The 19,892-nt window shown below is 39.5% G+C and overlaps 2 protein-coding genes across 4 annotated transcripts in view; both read right to left on the bottom strand.

Annotated features, from left to right (window-relative positions):
- Positions 1 to 10,034, bottom strand: part of anxa3a (annexin A3a) — a 10,906-nt gene extending 872 nt beyond the window's left edge. For both annotated transcript variants that reach the window (XM_034216720.1, XM_034216719.1), the window contains exons 1-13: positions 9,928 to 10,034; positions 8,995 to 9,026; positions 8,861 to 8,908; positions 8,661 to 8,748; positions 7,930 to 8,024; positions 7,242 to 7,355; positions 6,701 to 6,791; positions 5,405 to 5,484; positions 4,578 to 4,634; positions 4,254 to 4,347; positions 4,063 to 4,158; positions 3,837 to 3,895; positions 3,132 to 3,254 (exon numbers count right to left, since the gene is read on the bottom strand). In XM_034216720.1, the coding sequence (XP_034072611.1) occupies positions 3,132 to 3,254; positions 3,837 to 3,895; positions 4,063 to 4,158; positions 4,254 to 4,347; positions 4,578 to 4,634; positions 5,405 to 5,484; positions 6,701 to 6,791; positions 7,242 to 7,355; positions 7,930 to 8,024; positions 8,661 to 8,748; positions 8,861 to 8,908; positions 8,995 to 9,009 (960 nt within the window). In that variant the 5' untranslated portion in view covers positions 9,010 to 9,026; positions 9,928 to 10,034. The remainder of the gene's footprint in view (positions 1 to 3,131; positions 3,255 to 3,836; positions 3,896 to 4,062; positions 4,159 to 4,253; positions 4,348 to 4,577; positions 4,635 to 5,404; positions 5,485 to 6,700; positions 6,792 to 7,241; positions 7,356 to 7,929; positions 8,025 to 8,660; positions 8,749 to 8,860; positions 8,909 to 8,994; positions 9,027 to 9,927) is intronic.
- A 474-nt stretch (positions 10,035 to 10,508) lies between these two features.
- fras1 (Fraser extracellular matrix complex subunit 1) overlaps positions 10,509 to 19,892 on the bottom strand; it is a 315,805-nt gene continuing 306,421 nt past the window's right edge. Inside the window, exons 63-74 of one of the 2 annotated variants that reach the window (XM_034216718.1) lie at positions 19,157 to 19,389; positions 18,907 to 19,067; positions 17,716 to 17,930; positions 16,985 to 17,135; positions 16,644 to 16,751; positions 16,299 to 16,458; positions 15,442 to 15,558; positions 14,761 to 14,927; positions 14,189 to 14,394; positions 12,893 to 13,039; positions 11,803 to 12,429; positions 10,509 to 11,728 (exon numbers count right to left, since the gene is read on the bottom strand). In XM_034216718.1, the coding sequence (XP_034072609.1) occupies positions 11,851 to 12,429; positions 12,893 to 13,039; positions 14,189 to 14,394; positions 14,761 to 14,927; positions 15,442 to 15,558; positions 16,299 to 16,458; positions 16,644 to 16,751; positions 16,985 to 17,135; positions 17,716 to 17,930; positions 18,907 to 19,067; positions 19,157 to 19,389 (2,244 nt within the window). In that variant the 3' untranslated portion in view covers positions 10,509 to 11,728; positions 11,803 to 11,850. Of the gene's footprint in view, positions 12,430 to 12,892; positions 13,040 to 14,188; positions 14,395 to 14,760; positions 14,928 to 15,441; positions 15,559 to 16,298; positions 16,459 to 16,643; positions 16,752 to 16,984; positions 17,136 to 17,715; positions 17,931 to 18,906; positions 19,068 to 19,156; positions 19,390 to 19,892 lie in introns of both variants that reach the window. The other variant, XM_034216717.1, reaches the window with a different exon arrangement.

Genomic DNA, 19,892 nt, shown 5'->3' with positions numbered 1-19,892 from the left:
ACTCGTATTTCTACACTGTGGTACTTTGTATTTTACTGCAGTAAAAGATCATCATAGACATGGATGAGTACTTGCTCCACTAATGGTGAAAAGCATTTTCTATCATTTAGAGAATGATGATTTGTAATAGTTTAATTGACTAAAACTAAGATGAGCATGGGAGGTATAATTGTTGAATGATGATTATAATTCATTTTAGAGTATAAGGTGGTTATATTTCACACGGACATTGTGCGTTACAGCAGTAGAAACTTGCTTACCTTACATTTCTAATATTAGAGCTGTTCTCTACGGTGGCCGAGAGGTGCCACCGGTTACAGCGGCCCCAAACACTTCCATTGGGAGAAACGCATTGCAGCTTTAAAAACGATGCAAATATAAAAAGACAAATTGGCCAAACACATACCAATGAAGAAATACCTTCACCAACTTGACGAAGCATGCGCAGCGTTTACTCAAAGCACTGCATATAAACGCTGAAACTAATGAAAACTTTTTAGGCCGTTGTAGCACGTTTGCACCTGTTGACCGCCGTAGTTCCACAAGTAAGAACACTTTTTAAAGTCTTCTTTACTTTTGAAAAACAGCTAGATTCAGCAGTGTATCGTACGTAGTCCTTTTGCGTCCCTTTCTATTATTCTGTTTTCAGATACCTTCAACAAACATTCACAAGCGAAGGCCAAACAGCGTCGACATTTTCCTTTTAAAAAAGGTCTGTAGTGTTTTGTTTTTTTCAATAGTTGAAATGAGTAGCAAGCTTACTTAACCCAGGAAACTATTTTCACTTTTCTGAAAAGCAGAATTAGTCTCTACAAATGATGGATGGTTAGTTTTTGAATCATCAGATTGTGCAACAAAAAAAAAAGGGTGCAAAAATAAAAAAACACAACAGTCAGACAACTCCCAACATTTAACATAAATCAGACGACATATACCTCACCAATAAACATTTAAAGATTCCCAAAGTTAGTAACATGAGTTTTATGTCATATGGAGAATGCTCCTGTTACCCGCGGATTAGTCATTTTTAGTCTGTGTGTCTCAGAGGACCTCTTGACTATTCAAACAAATACTTAAAAAAAAAATCAATAGTGCTTGACAGATAAAAATGCATGTAAATGTGACCTGCTCTATCGAAATCAGTCGCATTGACCCGAAGACACATTTTGAGTTGTATACACTGTTGGAAAGAGGATATTCCTAGCTTTCTAATGATATCAGGATTGTTTGTGTACTACAAATATTAAGCGAAATATGTCACATTATATAATGACTGTCACAGAGTCATCATTTTGAGAAAAAGGCCTTAAAAGTTTTTTCTTCTCTGGAATCCATCGATCTGATTGATTATTAGCAAATGATCAAAATACTACGGAGGGAAGATATTTTTGTTTGGAGGGGAAGCTCGCGAGTGTGTGTGTATACGTGTGTGTGTGTGTATTTTTGCCTTTGTGTGCATTATGTTTGTTTCCCGGGGAAAACCCTCACGAGAAACACGGCTGTTGTTATGCCTGCAGTGACGTTAAGTTACTCCGTTCTCCGCTTGTAATTATGCCGTCACAAGCTTCAAAGCTGTATTTATCATCTGAATTTGCCGAAAGAAGTTTAATATTCTGAAAGCCAAGACTTTGTTTAATTGAAATCGGATGAAAACAAACTGTAACGGACCCTGCCGTGTTATCTATGTTTACTATACTCTTACATTCATAATGTCAGCCGGAGGGAGGGGCGCTGCGGAAGAGCAGATTGCGAGGGAGAGGTGCCTGTCTTCATCCCTTTACAAGCTTCAAACATGTATTTATCGTGTGATTTTGGAAATAAAAGTTTCATATTCTGAAAGCCAAGACTTTGTTTGTTTAAAATCAAACAAAACAACCGAACCCCGAAAAAATTGTTTTTTACGTAAATCCACGTTTATTTTGAAATGAGCCGTTGCGACTTCCGACTGATTTCGATAGAGCGGGTCACATATGGTTGAATTGATAGTCCTATAATTACTAGGGATGCTCCGATCGTCAATTTCGGGGCCGATCGCCGATCACCGATCACCGGAATCAGTATCGGCCGATACCGATCGCCGATCCGATCGAGTGGGCGGGGCCTAAATGGAAGATTTAAACATCACTTTAAATCTTCCATTTAAAATGATGTTTAAAACTCAGTTAATGGGGCTCATTCACTGGAGCTTCCACAAACAACAATCAACTTAATTATTACATTCAAATGAAGTACAGTATTCAAGTTTACATTAACTTTGGATAATAACACGGGAGAAATTAGCGGAAGCGCTCTCTTTTACTCTCTCCCTCTCCCCCCTCTCCTGACAGCCTGTCAGTATCTCATGCAGCTCACTGATCCAGTAATGAGTGACCCGACAATGAAGAATACATATATTTATAATAACTAGTTTAGCTTGTTCCAGAGGTAGATAAAATAGCTACGTGTGTTAGGTCTAACTCTTACGGTACGTCCACACAGCAGCTTTTCAAAAATCTTGAAAATCTTGGAGCTGGGCGTGTCTGAAAGCTTGGGGATTTTTTGCGAGCAACGCAACCAACAACCAATCACATGAATCTCCCGCCCCCGACATACAAAGCAAAAAACCCCGGGGATTTTATGCGAGCAATATATATATATAAACTCCCCAAACAGGCGAAAACTTACCAGTTTCACCCACTGTCTCTGCCACCTCCCTCCATGCCTGGTTCCTCCGGTTTGTATCCCGTTAATAGTTCTGGTCGTAAAGAACCGGGTGATTTGCTACCGTAATTTCTCGTTTGGAATATGAGGAAATGAACTGCGGTCTGGTTCTCCCTGTGTGTGTGTTTCGCTGCGCTTACCTGTCCGGCGGGCGGAGCTGCAGGATTTCTGCTTCACACACGTTGCATACCGCTATTTTACTGTCTTTTTCGGACACCTTAAAATAATGCCAGACCGGTGAAGCCATTTTGGCGAGCTTGTTTTGCCGCACACAGAGAAAAGTGTCATGTATTTTACGTCATGCGATCGGCTCTCGCGATCGATCGGTAGAGAGTGAGTATCGGCCGATATCGATCGGTGACCGATCGATCGGAGCATCCCTAATAATTACTTCCCATTACAGTAAATCCTTGTATGTACAGTGACCTCACCTCAATGGCAGAGTGCAGAGAGTACTCGTAGAGTTTCTTGAACTCGGCTCTGATGTCCAGCATATCGATCTCAGAGCGGCCCACCATGATCCGGTTCAGAGTCGACTCGTCTGTTCCTCCACCCTGACAAAACACACGGAAAAAAACTATTTGATGAAATAACTACTGACTTTTCTGTCAATGTATAAAACAAGATCACTTCTAGTAGATTAGGTGGCCACTGCGGGGGTACGGGTAGAAGGCTGTGTACTAAATATTTTAGTGTGTATTGTATCGACTCTGAAAATATACTTAAAATGTTCAGTATTCATACTACATTACGTTTTCTTTAGGTGTGTAGTGCAGCAGTGCAATGCTTAAGGTAATTGGAACTTTGGGATGTTAGCCTTGGCAGACCATTTACATGCACAGAAACCTATATCACACACTACAGGAAAGAGAAAACCCCAAAAAGCATAAGAGGGCCTCTTTAAGTGAGAGAACAATTTAGGAATTTTAAAGATAGGAGATAATTTATTTTACATTTCTCACTGCTGAACAGCCATATAAGTCAACAACTGGATTTAAGTAAGCCAATGTTAAGAGCCTTCCATTGGATAATGACTGCAGTGATTAATATGTTCCAGCAGGAAACACGTTATGCGGTGAGTAGCTTCTCTTTCCTTGGCCTCTGCTATATCCTTTTAATAAAAACTCTTTGTTCACCTTCATGCTCTCATACAGGCGCTCTGCAAAGAAGGCCGGTACGCTCTTCACACATTTCACTGGAGGAGTACAAACGTTTAAAACAACAATGTGGTTAAAAGTTGATTTTATACAAAAGTAAAAAGCTATAAGAAAGAAGACATTTCTCCCATAAGAGACTATTGAAGATTTCATTCTGTGAAGACTTTCCACAAGTTGTTGTACATATAACATGTAAAGCACACACCTATAGCCACCAGGAGTTCCTCCAGCTCCCCTGACATCTCTCCTTCGATGCTGTGCTGCAGAGTCTTTCCACTGATGTTCTTGTATTCAACAAGAGCTACACAAAAGAAAAAGTGTCAGTTTACAATTCCAAATTGACCATTGTATGTGTCTAGTGTCGATTAAACACAGTGTAAACTCAATGTGACGTACTTTGTCTCAGTTGAGGTATACTTCTGTTGCAGAGGATGTCAACAAATTTAGTTTCATCCGTGCCCCACTTCTTCTCCCCAGCATCGTAAAGGGTCTGCGGACAGAATAGATTAATTGTACGTTTATTACTTTGCTTAAAGTCATCTCACATATGTTTTGTCATTTATACAGTTTTTTTATGTGTAGTTTTCACGGCGGATTTGAAGAGGAATAAAACATGAGAAAGCCACTGGTGTCTGCCTGTGCTAAAGGGAATTATAATCAGGGCCCGTTACATGATATATTCCACTATTTAAACATGTTCAGTCATGCTTCATACTGCACCTTGGCGTCTTCCTTTGCCTTATCTGCATCCACTGCAGTGTTGTCATCCCTCTTGCCCTGAAAAATAAACAAAAATATCATTAACCCTTGACGAAATTCCATAGAAAATGCATGCGGGTCATTTTTGACCCACTTGCGGTAGTAATACAAAAACTACAATTTCTTAAAATTTAAATTTAGAATGGCATGATATCCAAAACATGTTTTTTGAGGAATAGCTGGAATATGAAATGATAAAAAAAAAAATGTAATTACAAAGATACCACCTCACCGGGTCAAAAAAGACCCACTTATGCATCTAAGGGATACAAAACAACATTAGCCCCTATATACCTCTTATTTTAATGAAACACAAAGTGGAAAGTAAGGTGGCTTCACACTGTAGAAACTCCTGTCGTGCGTACAAGCCTTTTTCATATCCAACTGAACTGGTTTACCATCCCTTTATGTTTAGTCATTACGATGAATGTGAAGATGACACATGTTTGAATTGACTGATTGTTAAAAACCTGCACAGTTCACTCTCACTATTATAGACACTGTATGTAACCTCTTTTTCCCCCTAATTTTCTTTTGAAACTACAATTTCAATTCAACCAGATTCCTACACAAATGAAACATATTAAAATAACTTGTTCACTTAATTTTGTGACTGAAGTTTGACTTTGTTTTCTCTCTGGTGCACCTATCCCTGCACTCTGTCTGGAATATCACCGGTCTTACTGTATGTAAGTAAAGTATATGTGTGTATGTGTGTATGTATGTATGTATGTATATGTATATATATATATCTCTGGACACAGTTTTCCTTTATCATGAAGACAAACCTCAGCCAGCAAGAGCAGCGCATTGGAAAAGTCTCCGGAAATTTCACTCTTCAGGTCAAGGGTCAACATCTTCTCGGTTTCTGTGGAGGGAAACAAACTCATGATATAAAGCGGTGCAGTGATGATGATCTTTTTGTAGGCTAATCTGGAAACTAGCATTGCAAGGGCTCCTTCGACAAAATCCAATTATTTCACTAACTAGCAGAAAATCAGCTTTGTGGCCAACACAGATTTGTGATACTTAACACTTTTTGTTCAGCAGGATAATCTCCACATATAACACCACTTTGTGATTTTTGAAACGAAAATGCAAATGGCCGAAATAAAAAGCTAAGCTGACGAGCTACATCACGGTCGCATGGCTGAGTATCACCACCACTGAGCTAAAGACTTAGTTTCGTCAGTGGGATGACATTTAGAAGTTTTTTAGTCACTTGTTAGCAACTGTCAATTTTATGAAACATAAAAGCTTCGGACATTCACGAGTGGGCTATTTACGGATGTATTTTATGTCTAGACTTTGAGGGAAGTAGTAAAATGCTCTGTCTTTTCTGGGTTTTAGGACCACTATTAAAAACAAAATGTATCACAATACAAGAAATGTATACTCTTAAATAAGCTAGTCAGTCCAGTGTTTTAGATGGGCTGTCATTCACTCACATTAACTGGGGTTACACTAGAATTGTCATTTTCCCTTAGTAAGGTTCCTAAAGAAGTGAAATGACCCGGAAGTAGCAGACTCACTGATTCGCTTGTCATCTCTTTCAGTGTACTGGACTATCCTTTACGAAATGAAAAGGACAAAATGCTGTTCCACATTATCTTGCAGCCGCCATTTAAATTGACCATTCGGTCGTTCACGGAGACAACCGATCAGGATCGACAAATGTGGATCATGTGAGTTACGCAAAAAAAAAAAGAAAGAAGCATTTTCCACATCTTAAATAATGGAGTAACATGTTTGTCATTGTTCTCAACGTTCTTAAAGGTCATAAGAGACAACATGATGATTGAGAATGCACAGGGTGAGGTATCTAAATGCGCTCCACCACAGCAGATGTACGTCAATAATGTCCGTTAGTGCATCATAATTACGTCGACCAGGGTAGGTGCCGTCAGGTTATTTTGGCACCGCAGATATCTTTTCCTAAATACTGATGGCCTCTTCTTCAACTCTTTTCTCATCACCATGACGTTTAGTACTAGTTAAGGTGAATTGTTAAGGAAAAGACCAATGACCTGCTGATTCAACTGCAGCAAATATGTGGATAATCAAGAAGGCAGTAAATGGATTACCTTCCAGATAGACGTCAGTGAGAGCTTTGATTTGTTGGTTGGATCTGGAGGCAAATATTTCAATCAAGACGCTGTCCTTTGTCCCAGCTCCCTGCAACGTCACACATTAATTGAATGCCAATAACATTATCAACAACAATTATTAATGATAGTCCTGCATGAATACATTTTTAGCAGGGTACAAATATCTCCTATAAACAGATTCAAATAACTCCATTTGATCTATGCATACAATTCATAGTACATTCCATGTTTTAAATGTAACTTCAAGTTCAATGAAATGGTGAAACCCCTTTATTACAAATGGAGGTAGACATTAAAGAAGATATGCAAGACTTAAGGATTGGCTTTTGCTAAGAATCAGGGTTCTTAACATAGTTACGTTTAAAAAAAAACAACTAATACAATGTATTATTCTCAGTTCTACTTGCAAACTCAATGTACTCTAAATATTTTTTGAATATACTTATTTCCTCATAGTAATACTTATTTTGTAAAGTTAAAAGTTAAAAAGAAGATTATAAATCTGACATGAACTGACTTCCATGGCCCGCATCACTTCATGGCAGTCGTACGCTGCAGGCGGGGTGACGAGCGCGACCAGCAGATCCTCAAAGTCTCCGCTGGTGTCTCCTTTCAGGTCCTCCACTAGAGTCTGTGATGTAAACACAACCTGTCACTTCTTAAGCAGAAGCACACACACTTACAACCACACCCATGCAAATACACCCAGGCCTTTAGCCCACAGTCAGACTCATAACACAATTTTACATCAAGGAATGTGCCGCTGTGTATAAGAGCTCTGGTGGAAAGATGAACAGTAAATATCACCTCAGGTGTCAGGTTCACAGGAAGTAATGAACCACATCTGGTAACATGCAACCTTTAGTTACACAATAGTATAATGCCAAAATGTTAAGTACATTTTTTTTTAAATAAAATTGGTGTAAAGTAAATACAAAGACTCCTACTTCTTAAATGTAACCCAATCCAGCTAAGCTAATAGTACAAATGGGTTTTAAATAAGATGAAAAACAAGCTCATTGTGTGATGTCTGGGAGCACAGGGCTAGGTCCAGGCTTTGAATTATGATTCAGCATACATGACTCATTTATCATGAGACCAAGCTGCTTTTTAAACAAAGTACAAACTTTTTTCTGAGTTGTTTTGAAATGAACTATATAAAAAGGATCTAAACATGTGAAGTTAAAACAGCAGCTCTATCTTACTCTTCCAGTGGCTCCAAGGTAAGCTTCACAGATGAGCTGCCTCTGAGCGCTGCTTCGATGGGTCAAAATGTCAATTAAAACCTTGTCTTTGGTGCCTGGAACATTAAAAAAACAAAAACGTGAGGAGGGACATTCAATAAACATAACAACAAGTGTATTGATGTACATTTGCATGCAGTAAATAAAATAAAACACTTTAAAAGTTGTATCTGGCTGGCAGAAGTACAAAAGAAACAACGTGTGTAATGCTTTAATTGTATGGCTGTTTATGCCGATTAAAACCTTAGATAGATGACATACAGTATAACCTAAAAGATGTAAAATATACAGATACCACACATCATTTGTTATTTCACTTTATCTTTTAGGAAAAAAAGGTTGTGTTTCAGTCGATGTGGGTTCAGTGTTGCTCTGTTGTGCTACTGCCCAATACTGTGTGTGTCTACTGTCAATAAAATACAAATTAATTAATATATTCAAAATGTCATATATTTAAATAAATAACTTAAAAAGATACAGTAGTTTAACCTCACCACAAAAGGGGAAATATATTCCACTAGAATCAACAGATAAGAGTGTTGGTGCTAACAACTAAGCTAACGGTCACCATGTTGTTAATGCTACTCAATTAGCAATAGCAAGAACCTTAGCATTAGGCTTCTACATCAATCTAAAAATACCACAGGGACTGACTATATGGTGTGTGTGTGTGTGTGTGTGTGTGTGTGTACCAAGTCCTTCAATGGCCTTCCTCAGTGCCACAGCATCGTCTCCTGCATCAAAGTCTGCTTTGGGCTTGATGGTTCCTCTCTCTCCAGTCTGAGGAACAGACAGTTTGTATAATTGTTTTACATTTTACATCAGTTGTGCTGTGCAATCATAAATATCCTTGTAAAGCTTGAAATCAGTGTAAAGTTTAGGTTGGACCTACTGTTGCTTCGAACGAGGAAGGGGAATTCACAAGACTGTCCAAGTCATCCTGCAGAATGTTAATCAGTTAAGTATAAATGTAGGCAGTAGGCCTACAATCGGGTAAAACTTCACAAAATACATATTTTGACTTACCCATAAAGACGCCATGATAACGGGAAGTTACTCTGTGAAAAAATATAAAATAATCATTCTTAAACTTTCTCTCTTGGCAAGCTCTAGAATAATTGTTGGCTTATTCTCACCAAACTCCATTCATAAAAAACAGCACAAATTAAAAAGTGTTGATGAACGATGATAGAAATAGTTAACAAATGCAATTTAAATGAGTTTATAATGTCTTACTAGGTAACCTTGCCATAGTGTGTACAATGTATTGGAACATTTTTAGTTCAATCAAGCAATGTTTAGTGGTTGTTGTTACTTTAAATATCTCATTCAAACTTTTATAATAGTCTGTTAGATTGCTTCCTGTGAAACTCGATAGCATGTCTTACGATACAATATTACTTTATGTTAACTTCACTTATCACAATTATTTGACTACTGATTACAATACAAGAGAAAACTCTAAATCTTGAGAAGAAAACAGAGATGAACTTTTAACTATTAAAATCCAGATCATTGCTTTTTTAACCTGTGCTACTGCGACATATATTTGGAGATGTATTCACTAGTCTTCATCCACCCATTACAATACTGTAATTGTGACCTTAGAGCAGTCTAGTATTTATGTTTGCTGTGATATCCGTGACGCTCTGCCAAATTTGCCACAGGATAATGTTGACACATCCATGTTTAAATCAGCTGGTGAATATGTTCATCTTACATCAAACTTTCAGAATCAGTACGATACAAAGTTACACAGAAAAAAATAACCTTTCAATCTTATTTCCAATGGAATTAACATAAATTACCGTAAATATCACATCGTATAGCACATTTAACTAATTAAATGAAATATTTGGTTTTGTTTCGTGATAAAAAGGAATTAAAACATATCATTTAATTAAAAGAATGAACTTCAAGTATTAAAAAGCGTATGTATAAGAAGAAAGGGTAGCTCACCTGGATTTGAGTTTTGAACCGGAAAAGTTTTTCTCCGCCACACCTGCTTTCTCCTTTGGAACCTGAAATATCCACCTGGAGTCACCTGGCCACGCCCACTCTGTGCACACCTTCAGGGACCGCTCGGACATTTCACATTTATAAATATAGAAGGCCTGCCTCTGAAAATAATTAGATGTGGCCAACGTCTTTCTTCATAATTATGAAATATAAACAGCGGGTTTATATAATCCGTCACATTATTTTGAATAGCTTTTTCTATTAAAAGGAAACGTATTCGTATTTTTCTTAACTTTCTTGTTTATGAACATGAGCGTTTCCTAACAGTGAGCAAACCACTGTCAGTGTTTTGCAAATGTAACGTTAATTTGTATTAGCTAAACTCCTGGTGGGTTTATTTGACATTTTCAAAGTGTTAATGCTTTTTCCAATCGTCAAATTGAGTGAAAAAGTGTGACTTTCCAGGATGATTGTGAAAAAACCTGATATTTTCTGTCCCTAAACATTCCATCCGATTTGTTGTCAAAACTAGTCATACAGTTAATTTACATTAACATGTTGCACAAGAAAAAATACCTTTGTGGGTTTTAATTTTTTTTATTACTAAAAAAGGCACCAAATACAGGCATCATGTTGATAGCATCGTAGTTATTTTCCACAAAATGATAGCACCAAAAATATATTGTTATTTGCCACAATTTCCTGTTCCCATGTTATTTTGATAGGCACACATTTGAAAGAAGACAGGAGGTGGGACGAATGGAGAGAAAGACATGTCTCACAAGACAAGACAACTCTTTCCTTTGCAGTGCTCTCCAACCAGTGTCATACACTTTAAAGTAACTTAAACATCATGGGTACATCAGTAGCATAGTGGTACATAATACATCATCGATGGTAACATAATAATACATAAATGAGAAAAAAAAGTTTATAAAACAAGGGAGGGATTTAGTGTCTTTGGGCGGAACAAATGCAGGTAGACACACATCTCTTATAAAATACATCATTTTAGTGATTATTTTCATAAGAACGGTAGTAAGGCTGAAGCATTCAGTCATGTGGACGGGAGTGAAACCTATGTTATGCAAACAGCGTCTGATTTATTAAAATCACATGGAAATGTTCTCACTCGTGAAAAAGAAAAGAAAAACACTTTGGATGATTAGTTTTTGAAATTTGTGAGGAAAAATACTGCATGGCACTTAATATTGGCAGCTATAAGAGTACAGTACGTACACAAAATATATCAGTTTTGTTCAAGGTGACAGCACAAATGTCTCTAAGTAAGGCTTGAAATACATGTTTAATGCAAACTCGTGAGGGTAGGATTAACAAGATGTATTACGTAATTGCACTTGAGTATGTCTCATTCATTTTTGTTATTATTCACACTCTGCACTCATTCTGCCTCGGGCGATCACTAAATACTTTCACAAGTCAGAAGCAGCTGTAGCCGATGTAGAAGTCCACAGGAAAAGGTTCTTAAAATGAAGTAATCTGCATGATAACTGGAGCATAGATGAAGAGGACTTGACAGTAGTGACACTAAGTAGCAGTGAAATGACTCAATACAGCAGAGTTAAAACAATCGCCAGTGTCTGAGCTACCAGCCACCATATTGGTGCTAAGAAGGGTGTAAATGTCAAGTCAAACAGTGATGATAATAGTAGCAGTTTAATATGGAGCTTGAATGATGGGATGCAGATGTTTTGGCTGTTTCTCGCAGTGAGTGGTTTGTGGATTCCTGAGGTAGCCCAGTTGTGAAATGATTCAAACGCTGCGTAGCTGTCACTCTTCCCTTTTTCAAAGTGGTATAAAAATACATTAACAAAAATCTCATTCCTTAAGTACAAACTTTCTTTTAGAAAATACCTTTGTTTTTCACATCATCCTTTTTCTTTCTTCTCTCTCCTCTGTGTTTCAGACTTCAGTGCCGTCGTTGAGATTGTTGTGGAGTTTGACCTCCAGGTTGACCTGTTTGACCTTGGTCTGGCCGTTGGCGTCCTGGTTGCGGTTTATGTTGATGTTTCTGACCGTGCAGTGTTTGGAGCTGAAGTTCTTCTCCATACACTTGTCCATGCACACCTCCACCTTGGTGTTGAGCGGATACTCCTCCAATACTTTCTGAGCCTTCTTGCTCTTCCTCGCTGCCGAGCGGCGGCAGTGGCGGAACAGGAAGCAGCCGGCCAGCAGGACCAGGACCAGCAGGGTGACGGCCGCCACGCCCCCGCCCACAGAGCTGCCCACGTGGGCATTGAAGGAGGCGGAGGGCCCGGCCTCCAGGCGGAGCGACTTCATGTTGGTGCCGTTCTTCACCTGGTCGCCCTCGTTGTCGTAGATCAGAGACTCGTCGAGCGTCAGATGCCCGCTGCGGTCCACCAGGTCACGTTTAGGGCGGCTCAGCTCGTAGGTCACTGAGCGCTGAATCCTGGGGCCGGACCGAGACTCAGGGCTGATTACATAAATCACCTGCAGGTACCACTGATGCCCCGCCTCCACCTGTCAATCAACAGAGAGAAAGAAGGAGGAGTTAGATAGTGAAGCAGTCTGCCCCATTACTCCAGATCCCACCTGATAACTTACTTACAATACTACCAGAAATATTGTAATTACATTTTTCTCTACCTTTGGTTTTGCAACTTATATATAACATTTACTATTTATATTTTGTTTTATTTTTCATTCTTCTCCACATTATACTGTAAATTCTGGACAATTTTCATATATCACGTTTTTGAACATTAAAGCATGGAGACATAGTAAAGCCACTAAATACAATTATGACCCTGAAAATGAGCCTAATATGTCCTCTTCCACAGCAACATTGAGCTCTTTAATGGGTGTGAATTCACCTACTGTAGATAGATGGTGAGATCGTGGCTCAAAGGAGCTAAACAGAGGAATGGCTGAAACACGAGTCATCACAACGCTGTTACACATCACAGTAGCTGCCTCCACACACCTTGTAGAGAGCATCAACCTTCATTGTAAAGCCGTCGACGCCCGGCATGGCCGACATGCTCTGCAGGTCCGGGATGTCTGAGGCGAAGGAAGCCTCGAAGGGAACGTCGTGGAAGAAATTGTCACTAACGTCCGGCTGTTTGCGATCCTGCAGAGGAAACGTGCAAAGAAAGAATCAGTTTCTATTCTATTTGCTTTATAAAAAGTCGAAGTATTCTTTCAATCTTTTGGAAATTGCAAATACTTATATATAGTGACGTTCCAGAAAAAAGTATCTGCTGCATAGTGTAGGTGCAAGACACATGCATTAAAGCTGTATTTCTGCCCCACATAATAATGGGTTGTCAACAACACCAGGATGATCATTTACATGGAGTGAAGGTAGTTCAAATAACCCACATGCTTTGAATATCTTTCAACAATTCTAGTATCCAGTGGGACTGGTCAGACTGGTCAGACTGGTCCGGCAGGTGGAAAAAGGGAAGATCTGTGTGAGTGTGAGAGCTTGCATAGTATTGCAGGAAAAACACGTTATCTTCCCTCGTTTAAAGGTAAATTCAGATATTGATCGCTTGAAACAAAAAAATGTTGCTTTGGTTTATTCTAACCTGAAATACAGGTTTTCAGCAAGCACTATTAGTGAACCTGCGCTCTTTAAATAGAGATCATTTACATATCTGTAATGAAAATGTTGTGGTTGCATCTTCGTTTCCAACTGCTGGAGCCTTTCATGGTATATATACTGTACATGTATTAGATGACATTTTTTCAAGATGTTTATCTATTTTGATAAATAAGAAAATTACCAATTTGTATTTCAATTTTATGTTTTGTACGGCTTCTCTGTAAACATCTACTGTATCCGTTTCACAATTTCACAATACAAGTGTCAGTTTAACACATACATAGAAAGAGAACATCTATCAAATGTGAGACTAACAAAAGACGTACAGTTATTTAACCTGTAAACCTGTATTTTTTCAATAACTCCTTCTATATCATGTTTGACCTCTTTTGTCCTCTTGTGTGGCCAGATTCTAAAGCTATCTGAATCCTTAATATGTTAGTTTTTCATATATGTATTTTTTTTAAAGATATTTGTGGGCCACCAGTGCCTTTATTGAAGAGACAGAGTTGAAAGGAGACACAGGGATGACATGCATAAAGGGTACTAGGCTGGTCTTGAACCCTTGTCCCTGTATCCTATAATAATATTCAGCTGCAGACATAATGATGTATTTGAATAACGCTCTTGAAAATCACCACAGCCCAGAGTAAACAAAATAGATGTTTGTACCAGCAGCAGGAAGCGATGTTTGAGGTGCTTGTTGGGCTGGATGCAGCCGTACTGCGGCCCCTCGTTGTACAGCGTCCCTGTGGGGTCGAAGAAGGGAACGTATCCATCCCTGCCGGTGCAGAGGTACACCTTCTCCAGCTGCAGTTTGTATGCTGCGTTCAGGTTCTGCTCGGGATTCCACAACACCCTGCCGTACAGAGTTTGTCCTGTGGAGGGCAGCAGAGGTAAGGGTTTGTTTTTATTTGTACATAAACATGTTTGAGTTGCTTAAACCTTCTTTAACTGCAACTTAAATGCAGTGAAGATTAGAATAGTATCTTGGTATGATGGTTAAAACATGGAATAAAGGAAAATTGTTAGTTAGCCAGGAACCTTACCAAAATAAAAAGAGTCTGTCTGTCCTACACGTTTTTATGTCCACTTGTCGTCTGTTTGGATGCGAGGCACAACTGGTAGCTAAGCAATCTGTTCAAACTCCATTGCACTAGTCTCCTAAACTTATTTTCAACCTACAGTATATAAGCAGCTTATTGCATGTTCTTTAAATCAGAGTTCTGTTTCCCTAAACATACCCATGGAGAAGGCTCCCTTATAGTCCATCTCAGCCATGGAGACATCAGCAGTGGCCGGGTCCATCATGAACAGCTTCTCGTTGTTACACAGCTGGAACGCCGTGTTGAGGGAGTAAACCACGGGAACGGGCCGGTTGGTCTGCTGGAAGGCGATCGGCACCAGAAACCTGTCAGACAAACACCAGACAGCTTAGGATTCACAAGCTTTTTTCTAATTGTTTTGTTCCCATAATGCACCACCAGGCTCTTAAAGGTCCCATATGTATATAAATATATATATATTTAATTATAAAAGCGGGTGTAGTTGCACACGGTGCATTGTTGTAGGGAGAAATGAACACAGCCTGTATTCAGAAACTTGTCTTTTTTTAATGTTATGATGTCAAAGCTAGTATACAGTATAAATAGGCAGAAAGTGCCTCTACAGTCGACTGGACTTTTCAGGGGGCGGCTTAAAGAGACGGGCGCTGAAACGGAGCGTTTCAGACAAAGAGTGAACACATGAATATTCAGGCAGACAGTATGAGGAAAATTAAGCTTTTTTTGTAAACAAAAAAGTAGATAAACATTTTCTAGTAGAAACACAAAATACAGGTTCAACCCCTGAAAATTGGCAAAATATGTCTCCTTTAAAAAACAATTTGTCATTATCAAACAATTTGGACATCAGCAGGGACGTACTTCTCTGGAGCGTGAGCTGTGCAGGACAGAGGTTTGTCCCCGGGGTCGATCCAGGGCTGAGTGGGCTGCACGGTGCAGGGGACCAGGAACACTGTGTACTCTCCGGAGTAGTCCTTCCTGTTGAGATATTCCCAGGGGGATTATAACCAAGGCACAGTCAGGTTGAAATAAAAACCTTTTCAAACATGATGATCTCCACAAAACAGTTTTGGTTGTTCCCCAAGGAATGTTCTGAGACTCCCTGCCGAAAACAAGACATCAACATCCATGTCTACTTATGTAGTTAAACATTACTTTTTTTATGCTCCTGAAACAGTCTCAATGTAATATTGAATCCTCTATATAACCTAAATAAGCAAACAAGACCATAAGCTACGTTTTCATAAATATACCATTGGATGATGGTGGCTAGTACAAAGTTTCATTGTACAGTTAATATTCTGACATAGCCACATATAAATCAGTTAGAGATAAAAAAATAAAATTGCGTGCTTTCGTCACTTGCTATCAAAATTGGTTTAAAGGCTAGCAAGATCAAACTTTTTAAAACCAGGCGTTGCGGCTCATGGAAACACTATCGATTTGTTTACAGGGGGTGCCAAATTCAACGCAGAATAAAAAGGTGTCTGGCCCCTGCAATCCTAAACTCCTAAACGCATTTTCCCAAACAAATCTTGATTAGATTTAATAACCAATTATTAAAAATATATCTATCATTTTCTGCAAAGTTGGTGCCAATCTAATGCTCTCTCTTTAAGTTGACCTGAATCTTAGTATTAAAACTTCCAGTATTAATATTCCCTTCCTGAACCATCAGATGTCAGCATGTTGATTCAGGCCAAGATGACATGTCTGACCTGCTGTAGGAGCTGGTGGCCCTCCACAGCTGGTACGGTGAGTCAAAGGTCTGAGCGCTCCACAGCAGCTGAATGTCGAACTCGATGCCTCCGAGGTGGTCGGGGGCCATCAGGTGGGACTTGTGGCCCGGCAGAGTGTGGTGCTCAGGGACAAACTGACCTGGAGGGGAGAGAAAGAGAAGAAGACTTTAAGTGTAATGCTCTATATGGCAGTGGTCTGGCTGAGAACATCCTTTATTTTATTTTTTATTTCACACCAAAATACTCAACACTTTCTAAAGAAAAAACAACAAGCTCTGGACTTTTCTTTGAACTTAACATCTGAAGTGGATGTTGTGAACTGACCTCTGAATTTGGCGTGGGTTTTGAACTCGATCACCAGTCGTCCGTCTTCTCTGATGTAGATCCTGATGATCTGCAGTCTGGCTGAGAGGACGCTGTCAGTCTGGATACCTGCACTCAGAAGAAAACAGCAAAGGAAGTCAGAGGTAAGATCAATATGACAGCAGAAGAGCAACATCTGATTAGATAAATACAGCAACATTTCCATTTCACATCATGAATAGAATAGAGAACATAATATAGGGACTTTGTTGGGAATGCACAAGGTACAATGAAACCTTTTGTTATACATTTCTAATAGAGATTCACTCAGTTCATTGTGTCCCTGCTGTGTTTGGCCTGACCTGTCCTCCAGAGCACCGTGTCGTAGAAGAAGGAGAACTCCATCTCGGTGTGATGCTCCAGAGAGGCCCAGCCTCTTGGCGCTGTCACGTAGATGTAGGACACGTAGAGAGGAACCTGCACCGTCAGGAAGGACTGAGCCGAGTCCCGAACCTGGAAGAACGACAGCATGCTTTAACATTCTCCACCTGCAGGCCGAGACCCCTCAGAGGGTCTCATGGGGATTGGAGGTACTGTGAATGAGTACTTCTTGAGTCTTCTTGATTGTTAGGTATTTTACAGTTCATTTTTGACCTTGGAAACAGCAGTAGACAAAACAGATCCCTAGCTCCATAAACTCCCTCGTTTTGGAGGTTTTCATGGTACTGTTTGTTTGAAAGTCAAGAATAGACTGTGAATCTCTAATTTTGAGCAAACATTTTCCAAAAGAAGGCCCAAAGGTTCAATGCATAATCTCTGTTTAATGACAACTTAGCAAATAGTGATGATGAAGACTGTGGTACATGGTCAAAGGTCCCAGACCAAGTCAGTACTGGACCTTAAATGGAGTTTTATCAAAGACTGATTAAACTTAAGCGATGATCCGGAATTAGATTTGAATTGTAGCCTGAAATATAAGGGCTAAGCATCATCAGGTAGAAGCTCAGTCTCAAAATCTACTCTAGTAAAGTGTCTCTAATTGGTACATTTGGTCAATTTAAAAGTGCATTGAGAAAAAACAGTTCTTATGTACCTGGAAATCGGCAGTCACAGAGCCACTGCAGACATCGATGAGCTCCGTCATGTCGTAGTAGGCGTCAAAGGTCCAGATGCAGTTCTTGAGGTTGAGGTGCTTGTAGAGCTGGATGCTCTTGGCCTCCCGGACGTTGGGGTTGAACTGGTAGGGGCGGTCGTAACCCGGCCCCAGAGAGATGCTGTCGAAAGATACGTCGTCTAGGAAACCGGCCTCTGTGGAAGAATGTCGTCCAAGTTTGTATTAGTTATAACAAATCTAAAAGAACCTCAGAAAAGTATAATTTCCTATTCAGAGGAACAGTTGGTACATATTTTAAAATAACTTTTTCATTATGGCCAAAACTGTAACTTTATCCCCATCATTGTTAGCTGGCCGCCATGTTGAAAACAGTCGATCCAAAACCACATCGACCACCAAGCTAATTTTCAAATTTTCTATCTTAACAGTACACTAAAATACTTTTCTGAAAACATTTGAGGCAAGAAGGCAATGCTGTTACACAATCCTAATTACTATTTGATCAGGGCTGCCTATACTTTGATATTACTTGGCTCCGATTGGTTGTTTTACAATAGACGTGGGGGACTGTTCAAAATACCAAGAAGAGCACTGTCTTCATTTTTCTCAAGCACTACTGTCAGGATATAGTGACCGTTTTTTTTATATGGTAAGAACATATTCTAAAAAGATCTGGTTTAGGCACAATTCTAATCTATTACACAAGGTAATAAGTAATAAATAATAATAAGTAATTAAGGGTCTTTGGGTTCAAGAAAAGCGCTATAGAAATATCATTTATTATTAAGGTATATAACATTGCAAGTAACAAAAAGAGCTAACCATGAGTCAATGGGTAACAAAAGATTTGGAGGAGGAACGACATACTGTACTTTAAATCTAATATGTTAAATAGTTTCATTTATCAGGACACCTTGCATATATTATCACTTATTAATTACATATGTCCTAAGATTCTAAATTACTTTACATCAAATACATGTACTTATGCAATTGATGTGTACTTAATATCCTGCACATGACTATGTTTTATTCGCTGATTTGATGTTTATTGGCATCGCAGGAGTGCTTGTGTGATTGTGTGGTTGTGTGAATGTGTGAATGTGTGGTTGTGTGAATGTGTGGTTGTGTGAATGTGTGGTTGTGTGAATGTGTGGTTGTGTGACTGACCCGAGACCCCCTGCAGCTCTTTGAGGGTAACGAGGTTGGAGCAGACATGCTGCTGCCGGTAGATGGACTCTGACAGCAGGAAGTGCAGGTTGTGCAGCGGCATGGTGGACACCAGGGGCAGCATGCCGTCCTGATGGGGGATCTGCACTGAGATGTGGATACTGAACAAAGAGACAGAGAAATTAACAAACAATACATAACAAGAAGTTTATCCATTTTCAAAAGCCACCATCTGCCCGTTGCGTCTCACCGGTTGGGATGCTCCTTGTGCTTGACATCGAGGTATTTGAGCGTAGCGATGAAGGACTGAGCCTGGAAGCCCCTGGCGGTTCCCGTGGTTACCGGCGTGTGGCAGATGGCGCCGTCTGTGCCGATTTTGGCGATGTTGCTCCTCAGCGGTGTTCCAAGGTGACCCGCCTTATCCCTGGCCTGAGCAACGCAGCGCACGTGGAAGCGACGGCTGAAATACATACTGTCCAGGACCTGAGGGGATGACACATAAGAGATGACAAAAGGGAAAAGATGGCAATGTGGACGGATGCGTTTTGACCACAAATCATTGTAGTATTACACCATCTGAGCTAGCTAGCTGCTGCCTCTATCATATTATTAAAATCATGGATTGTATAAATACAAATGACATTGCAGCACACCTATAAGTGAAGCCAATACATCTCAAGTGGCCCCGGGTGGCTGGAGTATACAATAGATCATAAATCACGTCTCTTATATTTTAAAGGATGGATCATAGGACAAATTAAAAAGTCCTCTCCAAATACAGTTCCCCAAAGTTAGTTTCTGTCATCTCAGGTAATAGTTTTCACGCTGATATATTCAAGTGTTCACTTATTTGATATGTTTGGTTTAAAGTAGTTATTTGTTGCTATTAAAATGGTGACAAACTTTATGATTGACACCTGAAACATATATCTATACTAAGATATTATGGGTAGTGTCTTTGGTGCTAATGTAGCAGCTACGTGGCT

Source organism: Gymnodraco acuticeps, unplaced genomic scaffold (assembly GCF_902827175.1).
Source record: "Gymnodraco acuticeps unplaced genomic scaffold, fGymAcu1.1, whole genome shotgun sequence".
NCBI classification, from domain to species: domain Eukaryota; kingdom Metazoa; phylum Chordata; class Actinopteri; order Perciformes; family Bathydraconidae; genus Gymnodraco; species Gymnodraco acuticeps.
The sequence above is the reverse complement of the archived record's forward strand: the minus strand, read 5'-3'. Positions and strand labels throughout refer to the sequence as shown.